Source organism: Molothrus aeneus, chromosome 6 (genome assembly GCF_037042795.1).
Source record: "Molothrus aeneus isolate 106 chromosome 6, BPBGC_Maene_1.0, whole genome shotgun sequence".
NCBI classification, from domain to species: Eukaryota; Metazoa; Chordata; class Aves; order Passeriformes; family Icteridae; genus Molothrus; species Molothrus aeneus.
In genome coordinates, this window is record NC_089651.1 from 62,079,898 (window position 1) to 62,106,522 (window position 26,625).

General features: G+C 44.6%; 1 protein-coding gene across 2 annotated transcripts in view; it reads left to right on the forward strand.

Moving 5' to 3' along the window:
- The window catches only part of MDGA2 (MAM domain containing glycosylphosphatidylinositol anchor 2), a 213,676-nt gene that overhangs the window by 178,609 nt on the left and 8,442 nt on the right, over positions 1–26,625 (forward strand). For both annotated transcript variants that reach the window (XM_066552387.1, XM_066552388.1), the window contains 5 exons: positions 27–175; positions 12,057–12,234; positions 14,828–14,848; positions 20,747–20,902; positions 23,996–24,154. In XM_066552387.1, coding sequence (XP_066408484.1) covers positions 27–175; positions 12,057–12,234; positions 14,828–14,848; positions 20,747–20,902; positions 23,996–24,154 — 663 coding nt within the window. The remainder of the gene's footprint in view (positions 1–26; positions 176–12,056; positions 12,235–14,827; positions 14,849–20,746; positions 20,903–23,995; positions 24,155–26,625) is intronic.

Sequence of the window (26,625 nt, forward strand, 5' to 3'; positions counted from 1 at the left end):
TTTCCCTAATTCCATCTTTTCCCCAGGAAAAGCCTACGCCCCGGAGTTCTACTACGACACGTACAACCCGCTGTGGCAGAACCGGCCGCGGGTCTATTCCTACAGCCTGCAGTGGACGCAGATGAACCCCAGCGCCGTGGATCGGATCCTGGCCTATCGCCTGGGCATCCGCCAGGTGAGAGGGGATCACGGGGGGTTTGCCTCTGGAGCCTCCTGGGCTCCGGGAGAACTGCTGGGCTGGTAGGGAACTCTGCTTTATTTACTTTATTTTTATTTTATTTTATTTTATTTTATTTTATTTTATTTTATTTTATTTTATTTTATTTTATTTTATTTTATTTTATTTTATTTTATTTTATTATTTTAATTTTATTTTTTATCCATTCCATTCTATTCCATTTCACTCTGTTTCATGTTATTTTACATTATTTTTTCATTTCATTTTATGTTATTCTATTTTACTTCAATTTATCTTATTTTACTTTTGAAACTTCATTTTATTTCATTTTACTGTATTTTATGCTTACCTTAGTTTACTTATTTAATTTAATTTAATTTAATTTAATTTTATATTTTAGTTTATATTTTAGTTTCTTTTTTGTTATTTTACTACATTTTTATTTTATTATTTCATTTTATTTCACTTTATTTTTATTTTATTTTACTTTTTTGATTTATTATATTTTTATCTTATTTTATTTTATTATTTAATTTAATTTAATTTTATTTTATTTCAATTTGTTTCATTTTACCTTTGAAACTTGATTTTATTTCACTTTTGTTTTTAATTTTTGTATTTTATTTTATTCTACCTTTATTTTAATTTAATTTAATTTGATTTTATTTGATTTGATTTTACTACATTTTTATTTTATTATTTGTTTTTATTTTACTTTATTTTTAATTTATTTTACTTTTTTTGCTTTATTCTTTTTTTATCCTATTTTTATTTATATTATTTTACTTTATTTCATTTATTTTTATTTTATTTTATTTTATTTTATTTTATTTTATTTTATTTTATTTTATTTTATTTTATTTTATTTTATTTTATTTTATTTTATTTTAATTTTCCCAGTCAATTATCACAATCCATCCTCCTCCAAGTCATCCTTCTCCATTTGCCTCCTTCCTTGGGACCATCCAGGTGATAATTTCATGGAATTTTGCCAGCCCCCCACTAAGCTTTTCTATCAGATAATCCCCCAGATTGATCCTGAAAATCTTTCTTTGGACATTCAGCACCTGGAATAATAATTTGGGTGGGAATCGAGTGGAAGGATTCCAATGGATTTTGCAGAGGGATATTTTGGAAAATATAAGGAAGAAAATCGTTTGTTATCCCACAGATTTCCCACTGGGATGAGCTTTGGAAAACAAATCCTCAGTTTTAGCATTTTATTTATTGGGATTTGGTGTTGGGCAACTTCCCTGGAACTTGTGGAAATCCTGGGACATGCCCAGGGAAGGGCTCTGGTGCCAGGAGGGGGCTGGAGCTGGGATCTTCCTGAATCCAAGGAATTGGAGATGAAATTGGGGATTGTCAGAGCCCAGGACATTGCTGTGGCTGCCCTGGGGGACTCCAGCCCCTGGCAGGGGCTCAGAGACCTTGGCACGGAGTCACAGACACCTGGGCCTTTGATTGTAGCCCATGGAAACAATTCCCAGCTTTGTGTGAGGAGTTACAAGCCACAAGGGTTTGAGTAGAATGGCAGTGAATTTATCACAGGGTGAAAATGGAGAATTTTGGGGTTTTAGAATGGGGGTTCAGGAGGCAAGATGGAGGAATCTGGGCGTGTCCTGTCCTTCTCCTCCTTCTTCTTGGCCTCCACCTTCTGCTGTGATGGTGGCACTGCTGGATTGGTTTAGAGTAGAGACAGACTGTCTGACATGGGTGATAGGGATTGGAACATTATTGTAAATAAAGTACAGGTAGGTTTTAATATAAAAAGACAACACCCCAAGGGCGTTCAGTGTGCCACGAACCGACTGTCTTGGTTTGGAAAGCCAGGTGCCTGCTAAGGAAGGCAGGAGCTCCCCTGAAATGGAGAATGTGAACCCTCCCCACCCCTCCCAATTGCTATAAATTGTAAATTAAGGGGCTCTCAGGCAAAATTATGGGAGCAGGAAATAACAGTTCTTTAATAGGGAAGAAAATCAAAGGATGAAATGAACAATGCAGTGACCAAACCAACAGTGCCAGAGTCAGAACCCAACCTGACACCCTGTGGGTCAGGGTGCTGGCAGCAGCCCCATTGGAATTGTGGCTCAGCCCTCCTGCAGTGCCAGGGGTGGCTCTGCTGGAGCAGGGATCCTGGAGAAGGGCGGAGTCTTCCTCTGCAGATCCAGGGGAAGGAGAGGCAGCTGCTGCTCCTCTGGGCAATCCAGTGCAGAAGCCGTGCTGGTGTTCCAGAATCTCCAGATTATATCCAGGCAGGAATGCTTGGCTCCTCCCTCTGGGCTCACATCTCCCAGTGGGATGCTGTAGTTCTTATCAGCCATGCAGGGACATTCCATGGCTGTTATCAGCAGATGTGTCCCCTCCCCAGGGAGGAGTGGGTGTGGAAGAGATAAGGAAAAACTGCCCAATGAAGAGAAGCCAATCTGCCATGCAGATGGTGATAGAGCACATCTTGCCCGGCAGTCGGGGACACTCCTGCCGGACGGGCCTCAGCGAGTCAGAGAAAGGGTGACAGAGATAAGAGAAAATAAACAACCTTGAGAACGAGAGCCAAGGAACTCTGTCTTCTTCTTCTTCTTCTTCTGCAGTCTCGGGGCTGGGAAAAAGAGACTTTCCAACACCTTGGGGTCATCTCAACCCCAGAGACTTCATCAGGGGGTGTTTAATCTGTGTCTGTGCAGCTCCTGGCGCTGCTGGGCGTGAATCGGCTCCGGGGGTCCCAGGCCCTGGGAGGAATCAGGAAATTCTGGAAGGAGCTTGCTGAGGGAAAGGAATTTCTGATGGAATTTGTTGCGTTAGGAATTTTAGCTGCTTTTCCCATTTAAATTTCATTTCATTTTAATTATCTGTTTATGTAATTAACGGAGTTACTCTGTGTCGGTCTAATCCAAATATTCCCATTTTTCCTCCCCAAAGCCCCATTTCTTTGGGAATTCTATCCCAGACTCTCCTCACCCTCCCAGCCAGGAATTCCTTCTCCATATCCCACTAAGCCTGGCTGAGTCACAGCTGCATGTGACACATTCCTGTCACATCCTGCTTCTCTGCTGTCACTGGAATTGAGAGGAATTCCTGTCCCTGAGAGGGGTTCAGTGCTGGGAAAGCAGGACACAGGGAAAACTTCTGGCATTCCAAGCATTGGTTAAGGAGAATTCCAAAAAAAACATCACAGGTAATGTTATAAATATTATTTGATAAAATAATTAAGCTTGGCTTAATGACAAATCAGGGAAGCCAGGAAAGGAGGGAAAGGGAGTAATAAAAATAGGGAATTGTCGCTTTTCCACTTATGGTACAAGAATGGAAAGATGGGAAAGTGGGAACAGAGGTCCCCCAGGAGAAATGGATTTATTTATTATTCATTTTATTTCAGACCCCACCTGAAGAGCAGGAATTCTGCAGATTCCTTCTCTCAAGATCACAGGGATCACATTTGCTCCAAAGGGGAAGATGTTGGCAAGCTGGGAATTTCCAGCAAATCCATTGGATTTGCTCTGGGACATGACAAATATTGAAAGTTTTCTTCAGAACCAGTCACAAAAATTACATTTGTAGCAATTAATTCATTAAGGCAACAAAGAGAGAGTTGGAACGCCACATTTCTTATTGGAATATTCCTCATGTTATTCCCATAAAGGATTTTAATCTTTCTCCTCCAAGGGAATATTTTCTGTCCCAAAGATTTCCCTGCACGCATTGATTTTGGAAATCTAAAGAGGCTTTGTTGGGTTTTCTTTGTGGAATAAGGGAGGAAAAATTTGGCCAAAAAAAAAAAAAAGAGATTGTGACATGCAGGGACACGTTTTTCATTGATGTTCCTGGCATTGGGAAATTACATTAGAGCAGGAATGGTTGTGATTCCCAATTTCCACTTTTCAGGGCTGATTCCTCCTGTGCTGCTTCTTCACAGCTCTGAGGCTGCATTTGCAGACAGCAAGGTGAGGTTTGGACCAGGTCTGCTCCTGCCAACTTAAAACTGGTTCTAAGCTTCAGATGGATCAGGAAAATATTTATGGATCATGCTGAAAATTAAATTTTTGCTAATTTTGACTTAAGGAGTTCAGAGCTGGGAGTTGGAACTCCTGTGGGGAAAGGCTGGGAGAGCTGGGAATGTTCAGACTGGAGAGGAGAAGGCTCCAGGGAGAGCTCAGAGCCCCTGGCAGGGCCTGGAGGGGCTCCAGGAGAGCTGGAGAGGGACTGGGGACAAGGGATGGAGGGACAGGAGCCAGGGAATGGCTCCCAGTGCCAGAGGGCAGGGATGGGTGGGAGATTGGGAATTGAGAATTCCTGGCTGGGCTGGGATTGCCAGAGCAGCTGTGGCTGCCCCTGGATCCCTGGCAGTGCCCAAGGCCAGGCTGGACACTGGGACACCCTGGGACAGTGGGAGGTGTCCCTGCCCATCCAGGAAGGGATTTAAGGTCTCCTCAAGTGTCCATGGGGAATATGCCAAAAAATTCACATGTGACACCATCGGAACCCCAGGTCTGGATCCTAGAGCAGCTCAGGAGGTTCAAAATCCTCCTGCATGGAGCATTTATGGAAAAGGAGCTGGAAGGGTTCCACCAGGATCATCAAGTCCAAGTCCTGGAGTTGTCTTTGAGAGTCTTTGGGCTCTGTGAGTTTCCTGGTGGGACCTCACCTCTTCTGCCAGTGGCACACTGGGGTTTGCTTTGGGATTTATTTGGTGGCCAAAGGAATCCGCCATAAAACTGGGACATGTGGCACTGTCAGGACATCTGCTCTGGATCCTAGAGCAGCTCAGGAGGTTCCAAATCCTCCTACGTGGAGAATTTATGGAAAAAGGAGTGTGGAGCACAGGGCATTTCCGTTCCTCGGGGCACTGCTGAGCACAGCCCTCTGTCTGAAGCTGAAGGATGGGGACAACCTTGGTGTCCCCTCAGGGGAACTTCCTGGACTGGGTCACCCTCAGCTTCCTTGGGAATGTGCCAAGGTGTGCCAAGACACTCCTGGACAGAAGGGACATTTTTCCATCTCCTCAAGAGCCCTCTTAAGAATATTCCAGCAGTAATGCATTTCATGGATGCATTTCAATGATTTCATTTTTTGCTATGACTTCAGAATCAGTGACCCACATCCTTCCAGGTGTTTTTTGCTTTTCCAAGCATCCCTGTGTGTATTCCCTGGCCAGCCTTTGGCACTCCAGGAGCTGATTTTATTAAGTGTCCAATCGTGGAATATTTAGTTGGAAAAGCCCTCTCAGACAAGCAAAACCAATCCATGTCCCCAGGTGCCACATCCACGCTTCCAGGATGGCAACTCCAGCACTTCCCTGGGCAGCTTGTTCCAAGAAGGTTTTCCAAGCATGTAAAAAACGGTCCCAAACGTCCCTCAGAGGGTTTCTCTACTCCTGGAAGTTTATCCACCCCGACTAAACCACTTTTGGGCCTCCCCTTCCAGCTCCTGCCTCATGACCTCAGTTTGGAGCAGCCGTGAATATCCTTGTGCTCTTCCAGGAGCTTCACCTGGAGGTCCTGGAGCAGCTCCATTCCTGCAGCTGCTCCAACCACCTCTGGCACCATGTGAAGATGTCTCCTTCCCACCCTTTGCCTGTCCCCAAAGCCAGATTCCCATTTCATCCCAATAAATTACAACATTTAGTGACTCCCAGCATCCAAGCAGGTGCCTCCAGCTCTCTGATATTTCCTGTCAGCAGGATTAAAGCAAATGGAACCAGGGAGATATATCCTTGTGCTTTTCCAGGAGCTTCACCTGGAGGTCCTGGAGCAGCTCCATTCCTGGAACAGCTCCAACCACCTCTGGCTCCCTCTGGCACCACGTGGAGATGTCTCCTTCCCACCCTTTGCCTGTCCCCAAAGCCAGATTCCCATTTCATCCCAATAAATTACAACATTTAGCGACTCCCAGCATCCGAGCAGGTGCCTCCGGCTCTCTGATATTTCCTGTCAGCAGGATGAAAGCAAATGGAACCAGGGAGACTTTTCCAGCGCAGCCAGGAAGGGCGTGCAGCTCTGATCTCCATGGTGGCTGCTCTCAGCAGGTGACAGCGGGTGACAGCCACGTCCCCGCAGCCACAGTGACCTAGAAAAGGAGCAGTTCTGCTGTAAAAGAGTCATAAAAATTCAGCTGGTCCCTGTAAACCAGAGAGCAGCTTGTTCCAGCTTGTTACATAAAAGATTCAAGCTCCCACCTTTCCTTTATTCCCAGCCCCGGGAGCCTGCGGTGTCCGTGCGTTGGGAATGAGGATCTCTTCAAACAGCCCCGAGCAGGGCACGGCTCTGGTGCTTCCTCCCAGTCACTCTTTGGATTTGAGTGGATTTTTAACTTCTGCTGTCACTCAGCACTGAGCAGGGATTCAAATATCCTGGGAAAGAAAGGGTTCCTGGGAAGGCTGAGATTTCACTGGCTGCAAACGGAGATAGGAATTTTCTGTCAGTGCCATGGCACAGATCCCACAGCCCTGGATAAATGGCTATGGATAAAGGGAGTGAGGGCATATTTATTGCCTTTCTGATTAAAGAATCCCAGAATCCCAAAATGTTGTGGCTTGGAAGCCCAAATCGCATCCCATCCCTTCAATGGCAGGGCCACCTCCCACTGTCCCAGGGTGCCCCAGTGTCCAGCCTGGCCTTGGGCACTGCCAGCGATCCAGGGGCAGCCACAGCTGCTCTGGCAATTCCATCCCCGCTCCTCTCTACTCTCCTAGCTGGGAATTCCTTCCCAATATCCCAACTATCCCTACTTTCTCACAGTCTGAAGCCATTCCCCTTGTCCTGGCACTCCAGGCCTTTATCCAAAGTCCCTCTCTCTGCCCCTGGGTTTGAAGTTGTTCAAAGCAAGGAAACAGCTTCCCCCTCCCAGCTCTGCAATCCCCCACATTCCCATTTATTTACCAAATGGACTGAAGTGTCCCAATGCAGAACTCCCAGGATCATTCATTGTCATCCCCTGGGATGGAAATCCAGGAGCCAGAGTGGTTTCTCTCCCAGTTCTCCAGATTTTAGCAGATCTTGGTGCTGGAGTTTGATGTCACGCTGATAAAAGGATCCCTCCCTCGGTGACCATTTCCCACCCTGCCTTCAGTCCCAGAGCTGTTTTCCACATTTCCAGAGGATTTCATTGTTGGCTCCATGGCTTCCTCAACTTTTCAACTTTCCCTGAAGTGTTCCCATCCCTTCCATCCTGAGATCTCAGACAATAAATCTGGCTCAGGACCAGCTGTTTCTGACACCTGCATTTCTCAGCTGTCAATTTGTAGCCCATAAAAGCTGTATTTAACACATTCTACATCCTTGGGCTTCACATTTCTTATTCCTAAAGACTTGGGAGTTCTAGTTTCTAGAAAAAAGGGGGAAAATAGATTTTTTTTAATGCATGTATCACAGAAAGCCAATTACACTACATGATAAGTGTTATAAAATAATGAAATAATAAAAATGAATGGGAGGAGCAAGTCCAGGAGGATTGTTGATATAATCCTGCAAGAAGAAAGTCGATTACATGCCCAGGATTGTTCTCCTGGATTAGGAATGGTTTAATTGGGAAAGACTGTGCCCACGGTTGAAAGGGCTTTAGAGCAGAAAAGGCAGGGAAAGAGCTTTATCATGGAACTGGAATACCATCATGGAATATTTTGAGTTGGAGGCATCCCAAGGATCATCCAGCACAACTCCTTTCCTGCCCAGACCCCCAGCAATCCCACCCTGGGCATCCCTGGCAGCTCCTGGAGCTCTGGCAGCCTCGGGGCCGTGCCCATTCCCTGGGGGGCTGTTCCAGTGCTGATTCCACCCTCCGGGGGAGGAACCTTTCCCTGAAATCCATCCTAAACCTCTCTTGGCACAGCTGAATTTCCTCCTGTCCTGTTGATGCTCCCTGGGAGCAGAGCCCAGCTCCCACCCGGGACACTCTTGGATCAGTTTGTCCCTGGCTCAAGCCAAGCCTCACCTGCCCAGTCTGGGCTGGGTTGGAGCTGCTGGTCCCAGATGGATCCACGGGAGCTGGGAACCTCCTCTGCAGGAGAGCACGGAGGCAGGGCCAGCTCCACGTGGAAACACATGCCAGGGTTTGGGGTTCTGCTGCTTGTGAAAATATTAATTAAAGAGAGAAATGAGGGGAAACGAGGGGAATTGTGTGAGGAGCAGCTGAGGGCACTGGGATGGTGCAGCTGGAGAGGAGGAGACTGAGGGGAGACCTCACTGTGGTCTTTAACCTCATCCTGAGGGCAGCTCCAATTTCCGTTCTCTGGGACAGGGACAGGACCCAGGGAGTGGACAGGGAATGTTTAGGGTGGATTTTAGGAAAGGTTCTTCCCCCAGAGGGTGGAATCAGCACTGGAAAAGCTCCCCAGGGAATGGGCACGGCCTGAGGCTGCCAGAGCTCCAGGAGGGTTTGGTGAACTCCCTCAGGGATGGCCAGGGTGGGATTGCTGGGGGTCTGGGCAGGGCCAGGGGCTGCCCTGGATGGTCCTTGGGATCCCTTCCCACTCAGGATATTCCATGATTCCATGATTCTCTGCCATCAAGAACAGACCATCCTTTACAGCTTGCCTGAATCCTAGATACTTGTCACCGAGTCATTCCAAATCCATCCTCAGGAATGAAGGTGACCCAGGAGCCACTCCTCAATTTTACATTCTCACCTGGATAATTCTGATTATATTACAGTCAGAATTATGAAAGAAAAGCAGGAATAACACAAACACTCCCTGGGAATTTTCCCTCTGTGATGTGCAAATGGAATATTTGTCCATGAACTGAACAGCCCAATTTTAGATGTAAAACTTCCAAAGAAATCTCTTCTTTTTTAAGGAAAATCAATCTGTGTGGTTATAAATGGCAAAGGAATTACTTTAAACACTGACACAGTTTTTTATGGAGTATCCAATGGATTAGTTGACTTTGTCATTAATTTTTTTGTCTTCAATTAACGTTGTCATTAATTAAAGATGTTTTGTCCAGCTAGCGGAGTCAGTGAAGGAATTTCTGCTGGGAATCAATAGGCCATGAACAACAGAGTGAGGAGCTGTTTATTTTTTATGAACATATATGAGCACACAAGGAATCAATCTTTAATCATCCCAGAGGATCAACTCCTCAGGAAATCCAGAATTCCAAGGCTTTAAGAAAATAGAGTTTTCCAGCAAAAGACATGGAATAAACCACCTTTTATTGGCATAAATAAAATAAAAAAGCATCCCAAAAAATAAAAGAGTACCACATAAATAAAATAAAGAGCACCAGGGTGGTTCCAACCTTCTGGAATGAAAATCTGCCCCATTTACACCCCGTTTTTGCTTTTCTGTCTCCCTTGGGAACAAAGATTCTTAAATATTCCAAGGAAAAAAGGAGTCCTGTCCAGACCAGCTTTCAGTACTCCAAGTTGCCAGAGTGTGGATATTCTCTGCTTAATTAATTACAGGATAATGCAAATAAATACTCCAGGAACTCCTCCCATTTTTCCTCAGAGCTTCATAAATATTCCCAAACCACTGGAAATTTGTTATTCCAGCTTGGCCAAAGTCAGTTCCTCACTGCTGGAAAACCAAAATTCCAGCTTAACCAAAGGTTATTCCCCACCGGAGTTTCATCCTTATCTTTGTGAGGAAAAGGGCTTTGATTTTGAGACGTTTTTCTTACAAAAATTCCTTTTCCAACCAAATCCTGGTTCTTATGGATATTCCAGCTCTCAACACAGGAATTGAGGGGAAGGGCTGTGTTTCATGGTTGTTCCTTGTGGATTTTCTCTTGGAAGCCTCAATCTTGGCTTTTTAATGGAAAAAGGCACAGGCTCAGTGTTAGGGATGGGCTGCACAGGGAATTTTGGGAAGTGGTGATGAGGATTTGGCTCTTTTGCATCCAGGGGAGCCAAGGTGATTCCCAGATCTCCAAGGGAAACAGTCTTGGATGCTTCCAGCTTGGAATCAGCTCGGTGCTGGGAGTTTCCAGCACCCCAAGGCATTGTAGGAATTAAATCCTATTTTTAGGGTGTCCCAGGCTCCGTTTATTTTCAATTATTTTCATATTTTTCAGCCCAGGTAGTTGGTGTTTCCCAAGTTTGGAAAGCAGCTTCTGGGATTATGGCTCTATTTCCAGTGCTGGGTTGGTTTTTCCAAGTGGTAAAACCAAAGCTGGGTATGGCAGATCCTGAATTTCTTTCTTTATATCAATATATTTATATATTTATTATTTATATATTTATTTTTATATATTTGTATTTTGATATATTGATACATTTATTGCATTTTAAATATTTGTTTTATATTTTTATTTGTGTATTTTATTTTTGTATAATCTATATATTTGTAGCTTTATTTATTTATTTATTTTAATGTATTTATTTATTCCACAGCAGAGCTGGGAAATCAGGGTTATTTTCCATCCAACACAGCGACAATTTTCTGTTGTTTTGGATTTTTTTTCCTTTGGTTTCCATGGTGAAAAATAAGGATTAGATCAGAGCTGGTGTTGATTGTGAGGGAAAAAGAAAAAGTCAAAATCTTTGTTGTTTCCTATGGAGAAATATCAATATCCAACCCTGGTTTTTGGAGGGATAATCCTGAAAGAAAAAATCAAATTGTTTTCCTTTCTGAAAGTAGAAAATAATGGAGATTTTATTGCTTCTGGAAAGAAAGGGCAAGAATTCAAAGCAGAGGCTGAATTTGATAGAAATTCATGCCTGGTTTGGGTAATTGCAAATTTTCATTGTTAATTATTGAAATTCTTTGGGAAATCTCCATTTCTGTGGTTCCTTATCCAAAGATGAGGTGGAATAGGGAATATTTTTGATTTTTGTCCTAAAGTGCTCACAGATATCATTGACATAATGACATAAAACTTGGCTTTAAAAGATTAATTTTATTTATTTTTTAAAACTTTATCACCACAAACTGGTGGATGTGGTAGTGCCTGTCCCTAGCTGTGTAGTGCCTGCCTGATGAGCATCCCAAATCCTCAGGAACTGGGGGGACTCCTGTCCTAAAACACAACAAGGGCCATTGGACCTCTGGAAGAAATATTCCAAATTTTTGGTGTGGTTTGTTACAGAAATTCTCCACAGTGGGATAACTCAGGAAGTTCATTCCTTGTTGCACCTCTATTTCTTCTGGAATTTTGAAGGTTGCCCAGGTCTGCTCTGCTTTCTAAGGCGAAGAGAAATCCCAAAATCTCTGACCTTTGAATCCTTTGGATTCCAGGCTGGACAACAATTTTGAAAGGAAAAATTGTTTTTCCTTTCAAAAGGAAAGCTCTGTCAGATTTTGATAAGCCAGTTTTAAGTGTAAAACACAGATTTTTTTAAAAAATTGAGAATTTTAAAAATGCCTAAAAGCCCACTGGGTGCTTCTAGGTCACCACAAACTGGCCCTTGCTCCTTGGCTGTAATCCCTGCCTGCTGAGTATCCCAAATCCTCAGGAACTGAGGGAACTCCTGCCCCAAAACACATGCAAGGGCCATCAGACCTCTGGAAGAAATATTCCAAATTTTTGGTGTGGTTTGTTACAGAAATTCTCCACAGTGGGATAGCTCAGGAAGTTCATTCCTTGTTGAATCTCCAGTTCTTCTGGAATTTTGAAGGTTGCCCAGTGTCTGCTCCCACACACTTCTCCTGCCCCCAAAACCCATCCAAGTTCTGTTTGATTTCTGTGGGGAGAGGATTGGCAGCTGGCAGGGAAGGAGTGGCCTCTGGAAGAAACATTCCCAATTTTTGTTGTGGTTTGTTACAGAATCATTCCATGGTGGGGACACTTCAAGAAGTTCATCTCTTGTCGAATCCCTTGTTGTATTCCTCGTTGGTTCTTACGGAATTTTGAAGCTTTCCCAGGTCTGCTCTGCTTTCTAAGGCGAAGCCAAACCCCGAAATGTCTGACTTTTGGATTTTTTTTTATTTTTTGGATTGCAGGCTGGCCAGCAGCGCTGGTGGGAGCAGGAGATCACGGTGAACGGGAACATCCAGAAGGGGGAATTGATCACCTACAACCTGACGGAGCTCATCAAGCCCGAGGCCTACGAGGTCCGCCTGACGCCCATCACCCGGTTTGGGGAGGGGGACTCCACCATCCGGGTCATCAAATACAGCGGTGAGGACCCCAAATTCCAAGGAAAAGGGGGCTGGGAATGTCCTGGGTCACCTGGAATGGCGTGGCTGTTCCAAGTCTTGGGATAATGTCATGAGCATGGTCATGAGCGTGGTCATCCAAAGGAAGGGGAGAAATGGAGAGAAAGGAGAATCACAACCTCTCATAACAACAATAAAATTCTGGACAGCCAAATGCCAAAATCCCATCCAATTTTTTGTGGGAAATAAAGAAAAGTCGGAAAATATTAATGCCAACTTCATTAAATTGGAGATTTCAAGTTGATCCTTGATGGATTTTGAAAGAAAATCTACAAATGTTGTTATTCCCCCAGAACAAGCAGGTTTTATTTTAATGTGAATTATTGTCTTTAAAAAAAGTGACTGTTTGTGCTACTATGCAAGAATATAAAATCTATAAATTTATATAACCAATAATGGAAGGGCTTTATAAATTTCCCACGTCATCAGTGTGGTCATCCCAAAAGGAGGGGGAAAAATGGGGGCAGAGGAAAATCTTCACCTCTTATAACAACAAAAATGCCAACCAAAATAATTCTGAACAGCCTAACCCCAAAATCCCATCCTTTTTTTTTTTGTGGAAAATAAGGTAAAATTGGAATAAATTAATGGCACCTACATGAAATTGGGGATTTCAAGTTGCTCTTTGATGAGTTTTCAATGAAAATCTACAAAGGTTTTTCCCCCAGGATGAGCAGAATTAATTTTATTTTAATGTGAATTATTGTCTCTAAAAATAGTGACTGTTTGTGCAACTATGCAAGATTATAAAATCTATACATTTATACAAGAAATAATGGAAGGGCTTTATAAACTTCCCACGTCATCAGCGTGGTCATCCCAAAAGGAAGGGGAGAAATGGGGACAGAGGAAAATCTTCACCTCTTATAACAACAAAAATGCCAACCAAAATAATTCTGAACATCCAAACCCCAAAATCCCATCCAATTTTTTTGTGGGAAATAAGGAAAAATTGGAGCAAATTAATGCCAGCTTCATCAAACAGCATATTTAGAGTTGATTCTTGTTTTGAAGGATGAGTTTTGAAGAAAAATCTGCAAACAAAGTTTGTTTTTTCCCCCAGAATGAGCATTTTTTATTTTAATGTGAATTATTGTCTTTAAAAAAACAGTGACTGTTTGTAGTCCTTTGCAAGATTATATAATCTATAAATTTATATAAGGAATAATGGAAGGGCTTTATAAATTTCCCTCTAAAAGGTCACTCTGACAAAGATTAATCCACTTACATTTAGAAAGAAAACCACAATATCCATACATCCTGTTTCCCATATTCCCAGAAATTTAATCTTCTGTTAAATCCATCCAAATACCTATTTTTGGGGTGTTTATTTCATGAATAATTGAATTTCTTTTTGTTTGGTTGGTTTTGTGCTGTCAAATTTGCAACGAATGCACAAGAAGGACCTTAAAGAGGAGGTTGAAAGGTCCCTAAACGTGACACTTCGATAATTCCTTGTTTATCACCATCTTCCTGCCAAAAAATTCCCACAAAATGATAAAAATCTTCCCTTAAACCCATCCCATTCCCATCCCAAACTGTTCCAGGAACCCCCAACCTCTTTTACACGTTGTCCTGCAGCTGTGCTGCTCCAAAAGTGAGATTTTTGTGGTTTTTTTCTGGTTGTTTTGGAGGTTTTTTTTTTTCCCCCAGGTTTATGATGCTGAATAAATTCAGCTTAACCACCTTCATTTTCTTGTCTGCTTTTTGTGCCTGGGTGTGACACAGAGCGTTGGCTTTGCTCTGCTGGGAACAATCCAAACCGTGTGACTCGAGGTGACACCTGATGAGATTTTCCATCCAAAGCCCCGCATTTAGGTACAAATCAAGCCTCAGTCAATGCAGCTGCCAGCAAGTGCAGCTAATTCCAGGTTCAATCACTCAGGGATCCTGTAAAATTGAGGTTTTTTTGGAGAATCAGAGGTAATTTGTAGGTAAAAGATGTAAAGATTGGGTTTCTCGGGGAGATGACACTGGAGCAAATCACTGCTCTAGTTTCAGGTAAAGTGGTGCTAATTCAGAGCTGGTGTGGAAAATCCAGATTGAATTTAGGATTTTGCTGAATCTTAGGCTGGGATTAAAGCAAGGAAGGGCAGCAGGAAAACCTGGAGTGATGCTCTGGCATTGTCAGATGTCCCTGTTAATTGGAGATAAAATTTAATATGGGATTTTCTGCGGATAAAATCAAATTCCAGCCCTGATCTCAGCCTCCTTCTGCTTCCCACGTGTGTGGGGCTGTGGAAGAGGGGCCTTTTCCTAAATCATCCATCCTCAAATTTCTCCTTCTGCAAATAGAGCCACAGAATAATCCCTCCTTCAATCCCATTCCCAGGTTTTAGCATTGCACAGATTCCTCTGAATTAACCTGGGAAGCCATTCCCAGGCTTAGGATATTGTGGACATTGTGAAGGTTTGGATTTCATTCTCTTCCAGCCTCTTAAAGGGGTAAAGTAGATGAATTTCAATATTCAGCAAGGGGAAATTTAGGATAATCTGAATACTGATGAATTGAGATTTTTTCTTTGCATTAATTTTATTTTCCCTCTGTTTTCCAGCTCCGGTGAATCCACATCTCCGTAAGTATTTAAATTATTTATTATTTCATCTTCCATGCCATGAAGAAGAGTCCTTGCATTGGTTGTCCCTCACAGTTGAAAAGTAAATTTGAAATACTTATTTTGTTCCCAGTTGAAAAGTAAATTTGAAGTGTTTTACTTCTGGTTGCAGCCCAGGGGTAGCAGGAGCCACCTGAAGGTGTCATTTGGGATTCCTCTTGTTCCAACAAGGATAAGGGAAGGAAAATCACAGCTCCAGCTCATCTTTCTCACTGCCCCAAAGAGTTCATCCAAAGGAAAATATTCGTGGGCTAAAGTTCAGATCCAGCTGTGGTGGAGCAGCTCAGGAGGTGTTGGGGATGCCATGGGAAATCATGGAAGGGCAGGGACACCTCCCCCTGTCCCAGGCTGCTCCCAGCCCCAGTGTCCAGCCTGGCCTTGGGCACTGCCAGGGATCCAGGGGCAGCCACAGCTGCTCTGGCAATTCCAGCCCAGCCAGGAATTCCCAATTCCCAATCTCCCACCCATCCCTGCCCTCTGGCACTGGGAGCCATTCCCTGGCTCCTGTCCCTCCATCCCTTGTCCCCAGTCCCTCTCCAGCTCTCCTGGAGCCCCTTCAAGCTCTGGAAGATTCTCTAAGGTCTCTCCAGAGCCTTCCTTATGATTCTTGAGTTATTTCCATGCTTTTTAGGGCAGATTGAAACCAAAAAGAAGGATGTGCTTCCCCACAGAGACCCAGGAATCGTGGATTCATTGCACAGAGAAATGGGGAGGCCCCAAGTGGATTTTGGTTCTCCCCAAATTCTCAGGACACTCAGGCATGACTGGAAATGCAAACTCTGACACAGGGGTGTCCCGGGCTGGAAATGCCAAAGTCACATTTTGTTCTTCCACTTTTCCATGGGCACCAAATCCCTGCAAACATCCAGGCAGGAGACTGGGATGGAGCTTTGGCACATCCCAGTAAAACCACCTTGTTCCCACAGTCCCACCTCTCCCTACTCCATCATGTTCTCCCAAACCCCAACAAATCCATTTTTTTTCGGTCACAACATATTCTTGTTTTTAATAGCACATCCTGAAATTATTCCCACCTAAGGAATGAAGTCCAGTCTCCCATTTGTCCTGCTGCAAGGCAGAGCCATCAGGCATGAGCAGGCTCTGCTCCATCCCTCAGACTCAACTTTAAACCTTTGTGTAAATTTTAAACTTATTTGCAGAAGATCTTGTCCAACATGTTAATAATTAAGCAGGACTTAGCTCAAAGCTGCCAGGGGCTGCAGGAACCTCTCCCATGGAGTCTTAACGAGCAGGGCATGAGACTCTTGCTAATTAATACATTAAATCTAGGCTCTGATGGGAAGAAAAAAATACAATCCTAAGTGCTTCACGCTCCTCTAGGATTTTAAGATCTCAAACTAATTTTCCAAAAGTCTTGTAGGATCATGATGGAATGTGGGTGGCATCCAAATGGGAATAAGGAATGTGTCGGCTCAAGGGTGGGATGGGAAAGTTTTTCCACCAAAGTTGCAGTGTGCCCAGGGCCACTCCTTTCAGGTGGCCAAAGCCATGGTAGAATTCTGCTTTGCTTGCTTTCCCTGAAGATTTTTTGACTGGAATCCCTTGGTAGGAAAGAAATCCCAGTCTGTATCCCATCCCTATTCCCCAAGGCCACCACTGCCCCATGGCCCCAAGTGCCACCTCCATCATGGCTTGAAACCCCTCAGGGATGGGCACTCCAAACCTCCCTGGGCTGTGCCAAGGCCTGAGCCCCCTTTCCATGGGGAAATTCCTGCTGTGCCCACCCTGAGCTGCCCTGGCCCAGCCTGAGGCCGTTCCCTCTGCTCCTGTCCCTGTTCCCTGGAGCAGAGCCCGACCCCCCCGGCTGTGCCCTCCTGGCAGGAGCTGTGCAGAGCCACAAGGGCCCCTGAGCCTCCTTTGCTCCAGGCTGAGCCCCTGCCCGGCTCCCTCAGGGATTCTGCAGCCCCTGCCCAGCTCCCTCAGGGATTCTGCAGCCCCTGCCCGGCTCCCTCAGGGATTCTGCAGCCCCTGCCCGGCTCCCTCAGGGATTCTGCAGCCCCTGCCCAGCTCCCTCAGCCTCTTCTGGGGCTCCAGACCCTTCCCCAGCTCCCTTGTCTGTGCTTCCTACAAAATCCCTGTTGTTCCTAAACCTGTCAGGCTGATTTCTGGTTTTATTTATGCTGTGTGAACAAAGAGGAGGAGCTGTATCCAACCAGGACAAGATTCCTGACTGGAACCTGAAGTCATGCTCTTCCTGCTTCACTTCTGGAATAATCCCATTCCCTAAATCCTGCCTTTTGATGCAATCTCTGTGATACCCAAGCAAAAAGCATCAAAAGACTTCAACTCTGAGGTGGAGCTTCACTTCTCCACTTCATTTTTTACTGCCTAACAGAAACCATTTCATGTAAACCAGAAGGATTTTAGATCAATTTGTACAATTAGAGGTCACCCCTGAATAATAGAAGAGAGGAGATGTTCGGGAGTCGCATCCAACTTGGATTTTATGGGAATGGATGACACAAATCCCTGCTACAACGAAGAGTTTCACCTCCAGAACAGCTTCAGCTTTTGCTCTAATTGGCAAGGAAATTATTAATGACCTGAATCCTCTTCCAGAGCTGCCATGTGCCCTGACAAAAACCGCCACTCTCATTAATGTTAATTAGCACTATCGTTAGGGCCATGGCTGGAGCACCTGTGGAAGAGCTGCTGGTTCCTCCTGCTCAGCAATTAACAGTGCCAGACCATCCAGATCTATTTAAATGCTCCTACAAAAGTATGGAGCAAATCCTGAGGAGCTTTTCCCTATTTTTCTTCTTCTGTCATTTTTTAAGGAGTGTTCAGTGCCAAGAACATTTAGCACTAACCTTTTCCAAGGTATTCCTCATGAAATCAATGTTTGACTATTAAATAAATGGCAAACTTTGACTCTTCTTTTTTTCCCCCCATCTGGCTTGAATATTTATTTTATTTTTTTCTTCACCTCAGGAAAAAATCTTTTGTTCTGCTGATGTGGAATTTCTTAATGAAGCTCTGAGGGCAGAAGACATTTATGTAGCTTTTAAGACACTGGAGGGGCAGTGCAGAAAGTGCTGAGTGGCTGAAAATTCTTTCTTTTGTTCACTTTGCTCCAGGACTGGATCTGGGAATCAAAACTTTTCTCCTTCACTTAAATTTTTCCTTTTGATTTCATCCCTTTGTGTAGAAGCAGCAACTTCTGTGTTGCAGGAAGATGCAAAAGTGGAGGTGGAAGCAAAATCCACAAAATGTGGGGTAAACCAAAAGAATTTGGAGCTCAGGTGATGTAAAAAGGATTCTTGGAGAGGCACAGCTGGCACTTTGTTCAGAGAGCTTTGTTTGAGTCCTGGGACATTCCAAGACCCTTGGCAGGGTCTTGGAATTCCCTTCCCAGTCTTGGGATAAACATGGAGATGTTGATTGGTTGATGTCTCTCCTGAAGGTTTTGGGTGCAGTCATGGAACCATCAAAGGATCAGGGACTGGTTTGGGTTGGTGGGACCTGAATCCCATCCCATCCCATCCCATCCCATCCCATCCCATCCCATCCCACTGTCCCAGGATTCTCCAAGACCCAATGTCCAGCCTGGCCTTGGGCACTGCCAGGGATCCAGGGGCAGCCACAGCTGCTCTGGCAATTCCAGCCCAGCCCCTCCCAGGCAGGAATTCCCTCCCTGGTGCCCAGAGCAGCTCCCACCATGCTAAGCTCCCAGGGATAACCAGAATCCCACATCCTGCTCAGGTCAGCAGTGAAGGAGCCATGCTTTGGGGATGAATTCTCCTGGGGGATCTGATGATGTTGATGGATTTACTGGGAAGCCAAACCAGTCTGCTCCAGGTGCTGAGAGCCAAGGAAGTTTCTGGGAACTGCATTCCAGTGCTAACCTGGTTTTATAGGATTGTGTTTTACACTGATGGTCCCAGAGGGGCACAGAATTCCAGGATGGATCAGGCTGGAAGGGACCACAGAGGGTCACTGGTGCCAGTCCCTGCCCAGGGCACAGGATTGTGTCCATGTGGCTCTGGAATACCCCAGGGAGGAGACTCCAGCCCCTGTCTGGGCTCTGCTCAGGGCTGGGCACTGCCCAGGGCAGGAGTTCTGCCTCCCGTGCCTGGGAATTCCTGGGATCAATCCCTGCCCGTGGCTCTGGGGCCATTGCTGGGCCTGGAGCAGAGCCTGGGCCTGCTCTGACCTCTGCACACAGGGACAGACAGGGGGACACAGGGACAGACAGGGACAGACAGGGGGACACAGGGACAGACAGGGGGACACAGGGACGGACAGCCAGGGACACATGGGGACACCCAGGGCTGAGGTCCCCCTCAGCTGGGGCTCCTCTCCAGGCTGAGCAGCCCCAGCTCCCTCAGCCTTTCCTGGGCACGGAGATGCTCCAGCCCTTCCTCATCCTCACATCCCTCCTCTGGACCAGATCCAGGAGCTCCAGGTCCCTCCTGTCCTGCTCATCCCAGAGCTGGACACAGCACCCCAGATGTGCCCAGGGCTGAGCAGAGGGGCAGGATCCCCCCAGTCTCCTCCCTGATCCCCCCTTTGGCCTTTTGTTTCTTTGGAAAGGCAGGAGGAGAACCAGGAATATTTGGAAATCACTCTGAGTGCATCCTGTGGTTTACAGTGAAATTTCCAAGCTTATTTCTGAGCCTGCAGCATCACCTGAGTGTTGCAGCACTAAGCTCCAGGTCCCTCTTTCCTCACTGATTAACAGGGAAGCTCCAGTGGCTTAAGTGGATTTAGAGTTCCCCAAAAGCCCAAACCTGCAAACATTTATCCACCTTCTCAGTTTAACAGGGATGAACAATCCCCCGACACCGGGGGTTTGAGTTTCTCCTACCAATGAATATAAATTGCACCCCTCCAAGCTGACACCGTGTGCAGGCAGCTGCCTTCTCCCTGGAGAAGGGAGATTTCCTTCTTTTCTCAGATAAATCAATGGACTTTGCAGAAAGAGTAAACTCGGCAGGAATTGTTCATGCAGTGAAATTCAGCTTTTGCACGTTCTACTCCACAGGGCCTTGTAATGCTGAGTGAGAACTGAACCTCCAAGCTGGGCTTTGTTTTGGTTCTTAAATTGCAGGAGGAATTTCTCATCCCATCCTCACCCAGCGGGGCAGGTCACTAGGATCACTGAGCTCTCACAATTCCATGCTGGAGAGGATCCCAAGAATCCTCCTTGGGGTTCTTGGCAATTTTTATTTTTTAGACCTATGTGTTTACCACTTTCTTCAAATACATCACAGAAATCTCAGTGAAAATCCAGAGGGTGTGTCCAGGACATGATACAGTCACCTCTCCTTCCCATATGGATTCAGATATTCCTCACAGGAATTTCTTATGATAATCTGGTGATGGGGACTCAATTCTCCTCCTGGTATCCCTCCATGTACTGCAATGTCCTGATTTTTAGACATTTCCTTCAATGAGGCTACTTTGCCTCATTTTAGCCACTTCTTCCTTTTCCATCCCTATTGAAATGAAGGATAATTTAGGAGATGCCACTTGGAGATAATGTTCACAATTTGAAAAACTGTTGTCTCTTATTCCTAAACCACATTAACCCACTTCCCACAATTTTCCCCAAATTTAATGTTTTATGGGAATGATTCTGTTCTCCCTGGCTTTTTAGAAATGTAAAAAGAGACAACACCTCTAAAAATCCCTGTGTAAATCTGAATGTGTGAGGAGGAGCTCTACAAAAAGATATAAATATAATTTCAATTTCACCAGCACAAATCAATGACTCTGATTTATTTTTTTTTTTGAGCTTGCTGCTAAAGAAAACTGTGGATAATTGACAAGGAGTTTGAAAAATAAGGATCAGATGGCAAACCTTGGCCAGTAAATTCCTGTTATTTGTTTTGTCAGGAGAGTTCCACTGTGGCTTTGAGGATGGGAACATTTGCCTTTTCACTCAAGACGACACCGACAACTTCGACTGGACAAAACAAAGCACTGCCACGAGGGACACGAAATACACGCCCAACACGGGGCCCAACGCCGACCGCACCGGCTCCAAGGAGGGTAAGATCCAGCAGTGAGGAATGTGGGATAAGGGAACTGTCCAGGACAGGCACTTCAGCCCTTTCCTGGTCATGGAATCCCAGATGGATCGGGATGGGAAAGGATTTAAGTTCATCTTTTCTCACCCCTGCCATGGCAGGGACACAGAATCACAGAATCACAAGGTTGGAAGAGACCTTCAAGATCATCGAGTCCAACCTGTTCCCTGACACCCCAACTCAACCCTGGCACTGAGTGCCTCATCCAGGCTTTGTTAAACACAGCCAGGGATGGGGACTCCAACACCTCCCTGGGCAGCCATTCCAGAACTTTATCACTCTTTCCATGCAAAACTTTTTCCACTGTCCCAGGCTGCTCCCAGCCCCAGTGTCCAGCCTGGCCTTGGGCACTGCCAGGGATCCAGGGGCAGCCACAGCTGCTCTGGCAATTCCAGCCCAGCCAGGAATTCCCAATTCCCAATCTCCCACCCATCCCTGCCCTCTGGCACTGGGAGCCATTCCCTGGCTCCTGTCCCTCCATCCCTTGTCCCCAGTCCCTCTCCAGCTCTCCTGGAGCCCCTCCAGGCCCTGGAAGGTTCTTTAAGTTCAGACCAAGATCCTTCAAGGACTTCCAGAAGGAATCACCAGTGCTGAAGAGTGACAGGTCCCAAAGCACAACTGACGGTGCCATTCCCACCTTGCCTCATTTTTATTGTGCCATTTTCAAAGTGATTCCCTTTACATTAAAATCTAGTGGGGCAATCTGGCTCATCTTAAAATATTCTCCTGCTTTACATCATTTAAATTCTCCCTTGGGCTCTCTCAGCCCATCACAATGAGGGGATTTTGCCCCATTTTTGCTCTAGCTATTGTTCAAATGTACAATTTTCAATCTGCTGCCCCTGTTAACGTGTGCTCCTGACTGCAGTGGGGATTTGCATTTGAAAAAAAATCCAGCACATTGAGCTGAATTTATCCAGACCTGCAGTAATTCCTGCTATTTTATTGTGTGCACTTCCAAAGGGGAAAAATTCATCCTGCACCACATTAATTTGGTTGGATTAATTCAATAATACCTCTGTGGTTGGCACTTCCAGGAATGAAATAAATGGATATTGTCTTCTCTGGGATTGACATGGCAAGTTGAAAATATTCCTTGAAAAGTTTCCATCCTGATATTTTCCCTCTATTTTACAAGTCATGTTTCCAGGGACAAATTCCCCCTCAGGACTGAAGGCTGAACCCCCTCAGATTTTCTGCAAAGGTTCATCAGTTTGGAGATGATTTCCAGCACTTGCCTGCTTCCTGGATTTTAGTTTTCAGGGAAAACACGGCTTCGGAGCAGCTTTTAGAAACACAGAGGCTTCATGTAGGAAAAAATGAGTCCCAGAAATGACATGGTGGGAGATGGAAGTGAGAACTTTATCAGCATGCTTGATAATTCCAAGGTGTTTCTGCATTTATCTGTGTTGGATGTTGAAGGCCTCATCCCAAGGATTTCTCTTTGGATTTTTCCAGGTTTTTATGTGTACGCTGAGATGTCCCAGGTGTTGAGGGCCTCATCCTAAGGATTTCCATCTGTGTTGAATGTTGAAGGCCTCCTCCCAATAATTTCCTTTTCGATTTTTCCAGATCTTCCAGTGTACATTGAGATACCCAGGTGCTGAAAGCCTCATCCCAATGATTTTATTTTGGATTTTTCCAGGTTTTTATGCGTACATTGAGACATCCCAGGTGTTGAGGGCCTCATGCTAAGGATTTTCTTCTGTGTTGGGTTTTGAAGGCCTCATCCTAAGGCTTTCCCTTTGGATTTTCCCAGGTTTTTACATGTACATCAAGTCATCCCAGGTGCTGAGGGCCTCATCCCAATGATTTCTCTTTGGATTTTCCCAGGTTTTCATATGTACATCGAGATGTCGTGGACGTTGAGGGCCTCATCCCAGTGATTTCCTTTTGGATTTTCCCAGGTTTTCACATGTACATCAAGATGTCCCAGGTGTTGAGGGCCTCATCCTAAGGATTTTCTTCTGTGTAGGGTGCTGAAGGCCTCATCCTAAGGGTTTCCTGTTGGATTTTCCCAGGTTTTCACATGTACACAGATGTTGAAGGCCTCATCCCAAGGATTTCCCTTTGGATTTTTCCAGGTTTTCACATGGATATCAAGATGTCCTGGGTGTTGAGGGCCTCATGCTATGGACTTCCATCTGTGTTGGATGTTGAGGGCCTCATCCCAATGGTTTCCCTTTGGATTTTTCCAGGTTTTTACATGTACATTAAGACATCCTGGGTGTTGTGGGCTTCATGCTAAGGATTTCCTTCTGTGTAGGGTGCTGAAGGCCTCATCCCAAGGATTTCTCTTTGGATTTTTCCAGGTTTTACATGCACATTGAGCAATCCCAGGTGTTAAGGGCCTCATTCCAGGTTTTCACATGTACACAAGCATTGAGGGCCTCATCCCCAGTGATTTCCCATGGGATTTTCCCAGGTTTTTACACGTACATCAAGACATCTCAGGTGTTAAGGGCCTTATCCCAGTGGTTTCCCTTTGGATTTTATCAGGTTTTTACATGTACATTGAGATATCTTGGGTGTTGAAGGCCTCATCCCAATGATTTCCCTTGGGATTTTCCCAGGTTTTCACATGTACACAGATGTTGAAGGCCTCATCCCATGGTTTCCCTTTGGATTATTCCAGGGTTTTCCATGTACATCAAGAAGTCCTGAGTGTTGAGGGCCTCATGCTATGGATTTCCATCTGTGTTGGGTGCTGGGAGCCTCATCCCAATGATTTCCCTTTGCATTTTTCCAGGTTTTTACATGTACATCAATACATCCTGGGTGTTGAGTGCTTCATCCTAAGGATTTCCCTTTGGATTTTTCCAGGTTTTTCAATGTACATTGAGTGATCCCAAATGTGAAGTGCCTCATTCCAGGTTTTCACACGTACAAAGGTGTTGAAGGCCTCATCCCAACAGTTTCCCTTTGGATTTTCCCAGGTTTTCACATGTACAAAGGTGTTGAAGGCCAATGGTTTCCCTTTGGATTTTTCCAGGTTTTTACATGCATACAGGTGTTGAAGGCCTCATCCCAACGGTTTCCCTTTGGGTTTTCCCAGGTTTTTACATGTACATCGAGACGTCCCGGCCCAGGCTGGAGGGGGAGAAGGCCCGACTCGTCAGTCCTGTTTTCAGCGTCGCTCCCAAAAATCCCTACGGAGCCACCAACACGGCCTACTGCTTCAGCTTCTACTATCACATGTATGGACAGCACATAGGTGAGAGAAAGCCAATTCCTCTGGGAAAAATAGCTGGAAAAAATTCCTCTTGTTTGAAGGAAAATCATGGGAAGAGTGCCAGTTCCTCTGAGAGCCTGGCATAACTCAGGGAGGTGCTTGAGGGCATCCAAATCATCTGTTTTCCACTAATCAGGGATTTGTAGGAAGGAGGAATTTCCCTTTTACAGCTGGGAAGTGTTTCCTGCATGAGCGAGGTTTTGGGCAGGGAATTGCATGGGAATCCCATTGATCTGAATGGGAATTTTAGAGCCTGGGAAGGGAAAAGTTGATTTTAACAAGGTTTTTTTTCTGATTCTAACGGGATGTTTCAGGCCTTCCTGACTGAATTCAGGATCAGGTTGGGAGCACCTGCATTTATTAGGTGTTTCCTGTGGAAAAGTCATGGAAAATTTGCTCAAAAACTGCAGGAATCTGAATGTTCAATGGATATCTGTAAGTGTTCTAGGTATTTCTGATGGATTCAGGATCAGGCAAGGAGCAGCAGCACTCTTCATGCATTTCCCATGGAAAACACATGGAAAATTTGCTGTAAAGCCACAGGTATTTTGATTTTCAAGGAGTATCTGTGAGTGTTTTCAGCGTTTCTGACTGGGTTCCATATCAGGCAGGGAGCAGCAGCACTCCTCATGTATTTCCCATGGAAAAGTCATGGAGAATTTGTTCAAAAGCTGCAGGAATGTAGATTTTCAAAAAATATCTGTGAGTATTTTAGGCATTCCTGACTGGATTCAGGATCAGGCAGGGAGCAGCAGCCTTCCTTTGGTGTCTCCTGTGGAAAAGTCATGGAGAATTTGCTCAAAAGCTGCAGAAATGTGGATTTTCAAGGAGTATCTGTGAGTGTTTTAGGCATTCCCGATGGATTCAGGATCAGGCAGGCAGCAGTAGCACTCCTCATGTATTTCCCATGGAAAAGCCATGGGGAAATTGTTCACAACTGCAGTAATACAGATTTTCAAGGAGTAAGTTTGAGTGGTTTTGGCATTCCTGACTAAATTCAGGATCAGGCAGGGAGCAGCAGCATTCCTCAGGTGTTTCTTGTGGAAAAACCATGGAGAATTTGCTCACAACTGCAGTAATACAGATTTTCAAGGAGTAAGTTTGAGTGGTTTTGGCATTCCTGACTAGATTCAGTATCAGGCAGGGAGCAGCTACATTCCTCTTGTAATTCCCATGGAAAAGTCATGGAGAATTTGTTCAAAAGCTGCAGGAATGTAGATTTTCAAAAGATATCTGTGAGTATTTTAGGCATTCCTGACTGGATTCAGGATCAGGCAGGGAGCTGCAACATTCCTCATGCATTTCCCATGGAAAAGTCATGGCAAATTTGCTCTAAAGCCACAGGAATTTGGATTTTCAAGGAGTATCTGTGAGTGTTTTAGGCATTCTTGATGGATTTGGGATCAGGCAGGGAGCAGCTGCATTCCTCATGTGTTTCCTGTGGAAAAGTCATGAAAAATTTGCTCACACACTGTAGGAATTTGAATTTTTGAAGGGTACCTGCCAGTCTATTTTTAGTCCTGCCTCTTTCAACACCCACATTTTATTTCTTTTTGTGATAAAAAAAAAAAAAAAAAAAAAAAAAAAAGAAATGGGAAAATATAAAAGCCCAAACAACAAAAATCCAATATTTGGAAGTCCTTTGCGGGTTTCTTGGTGCTCCCAGTGTGCCAAGAGTTTTTCCAGTGTCAAAGTGACCTGGTTTGATGTATTTTTATCTCTATTCCAAGGGCAAACCCATCCTCCCAGAGAGCTCTGGTGCTTGCTTTGTCCGAGCTCCCCCTGCCCCCAGGCAGAGCTCAGATTTTAAGCAGAGCAGACAAGAGCACTCAGGTTATGGGGTTTTTTTTTTGTCTCTGTGCTGCAGGAAGGTGGATGCAGCTCCAGGTTGGAATTCTCCTGGCTCTGTGCTGGGTTTTTTATTGGAAGGAAGGGATTCAGCCACTCCATGCTGAGAAAAAATATAGAAATTGCAATATCTGGTCATATTCTGGTCGTTTATTTATGGGGAATTATGAAGAACAAATTACAAACATCAAGGGTCAAAGAGTGTTTCTGTATTCTAAAAGTTAAAAAGTATTCTAAAAGTTTTATTCTACTTCTTATTATTCTTCCTTTAAAGTACTATTAATAAATTTTTCTTTTTACCCTTTTAAAGTTTTAAACCTACTTTACCTTTCTCCTAATCCTACCTCACAGCAAAAGTAAATAAATTAGCAATTAACCAACACTAAACCCCCCACACTCATTAATACAGTAACCAAAAAAATCTCAAATGAACCAACCAAAACCACTACACATATAAATGTAGACATTAATATAAATTAATATAAAATAAATTAAAATAAGTAAATTATAAATAATATATATATAAAAATAAAAATAAATATATATAAAATAAATACAAATATTTGGAGGAGGGATGAGGCCAAGCAGCATTCCCAGCCCTGCTC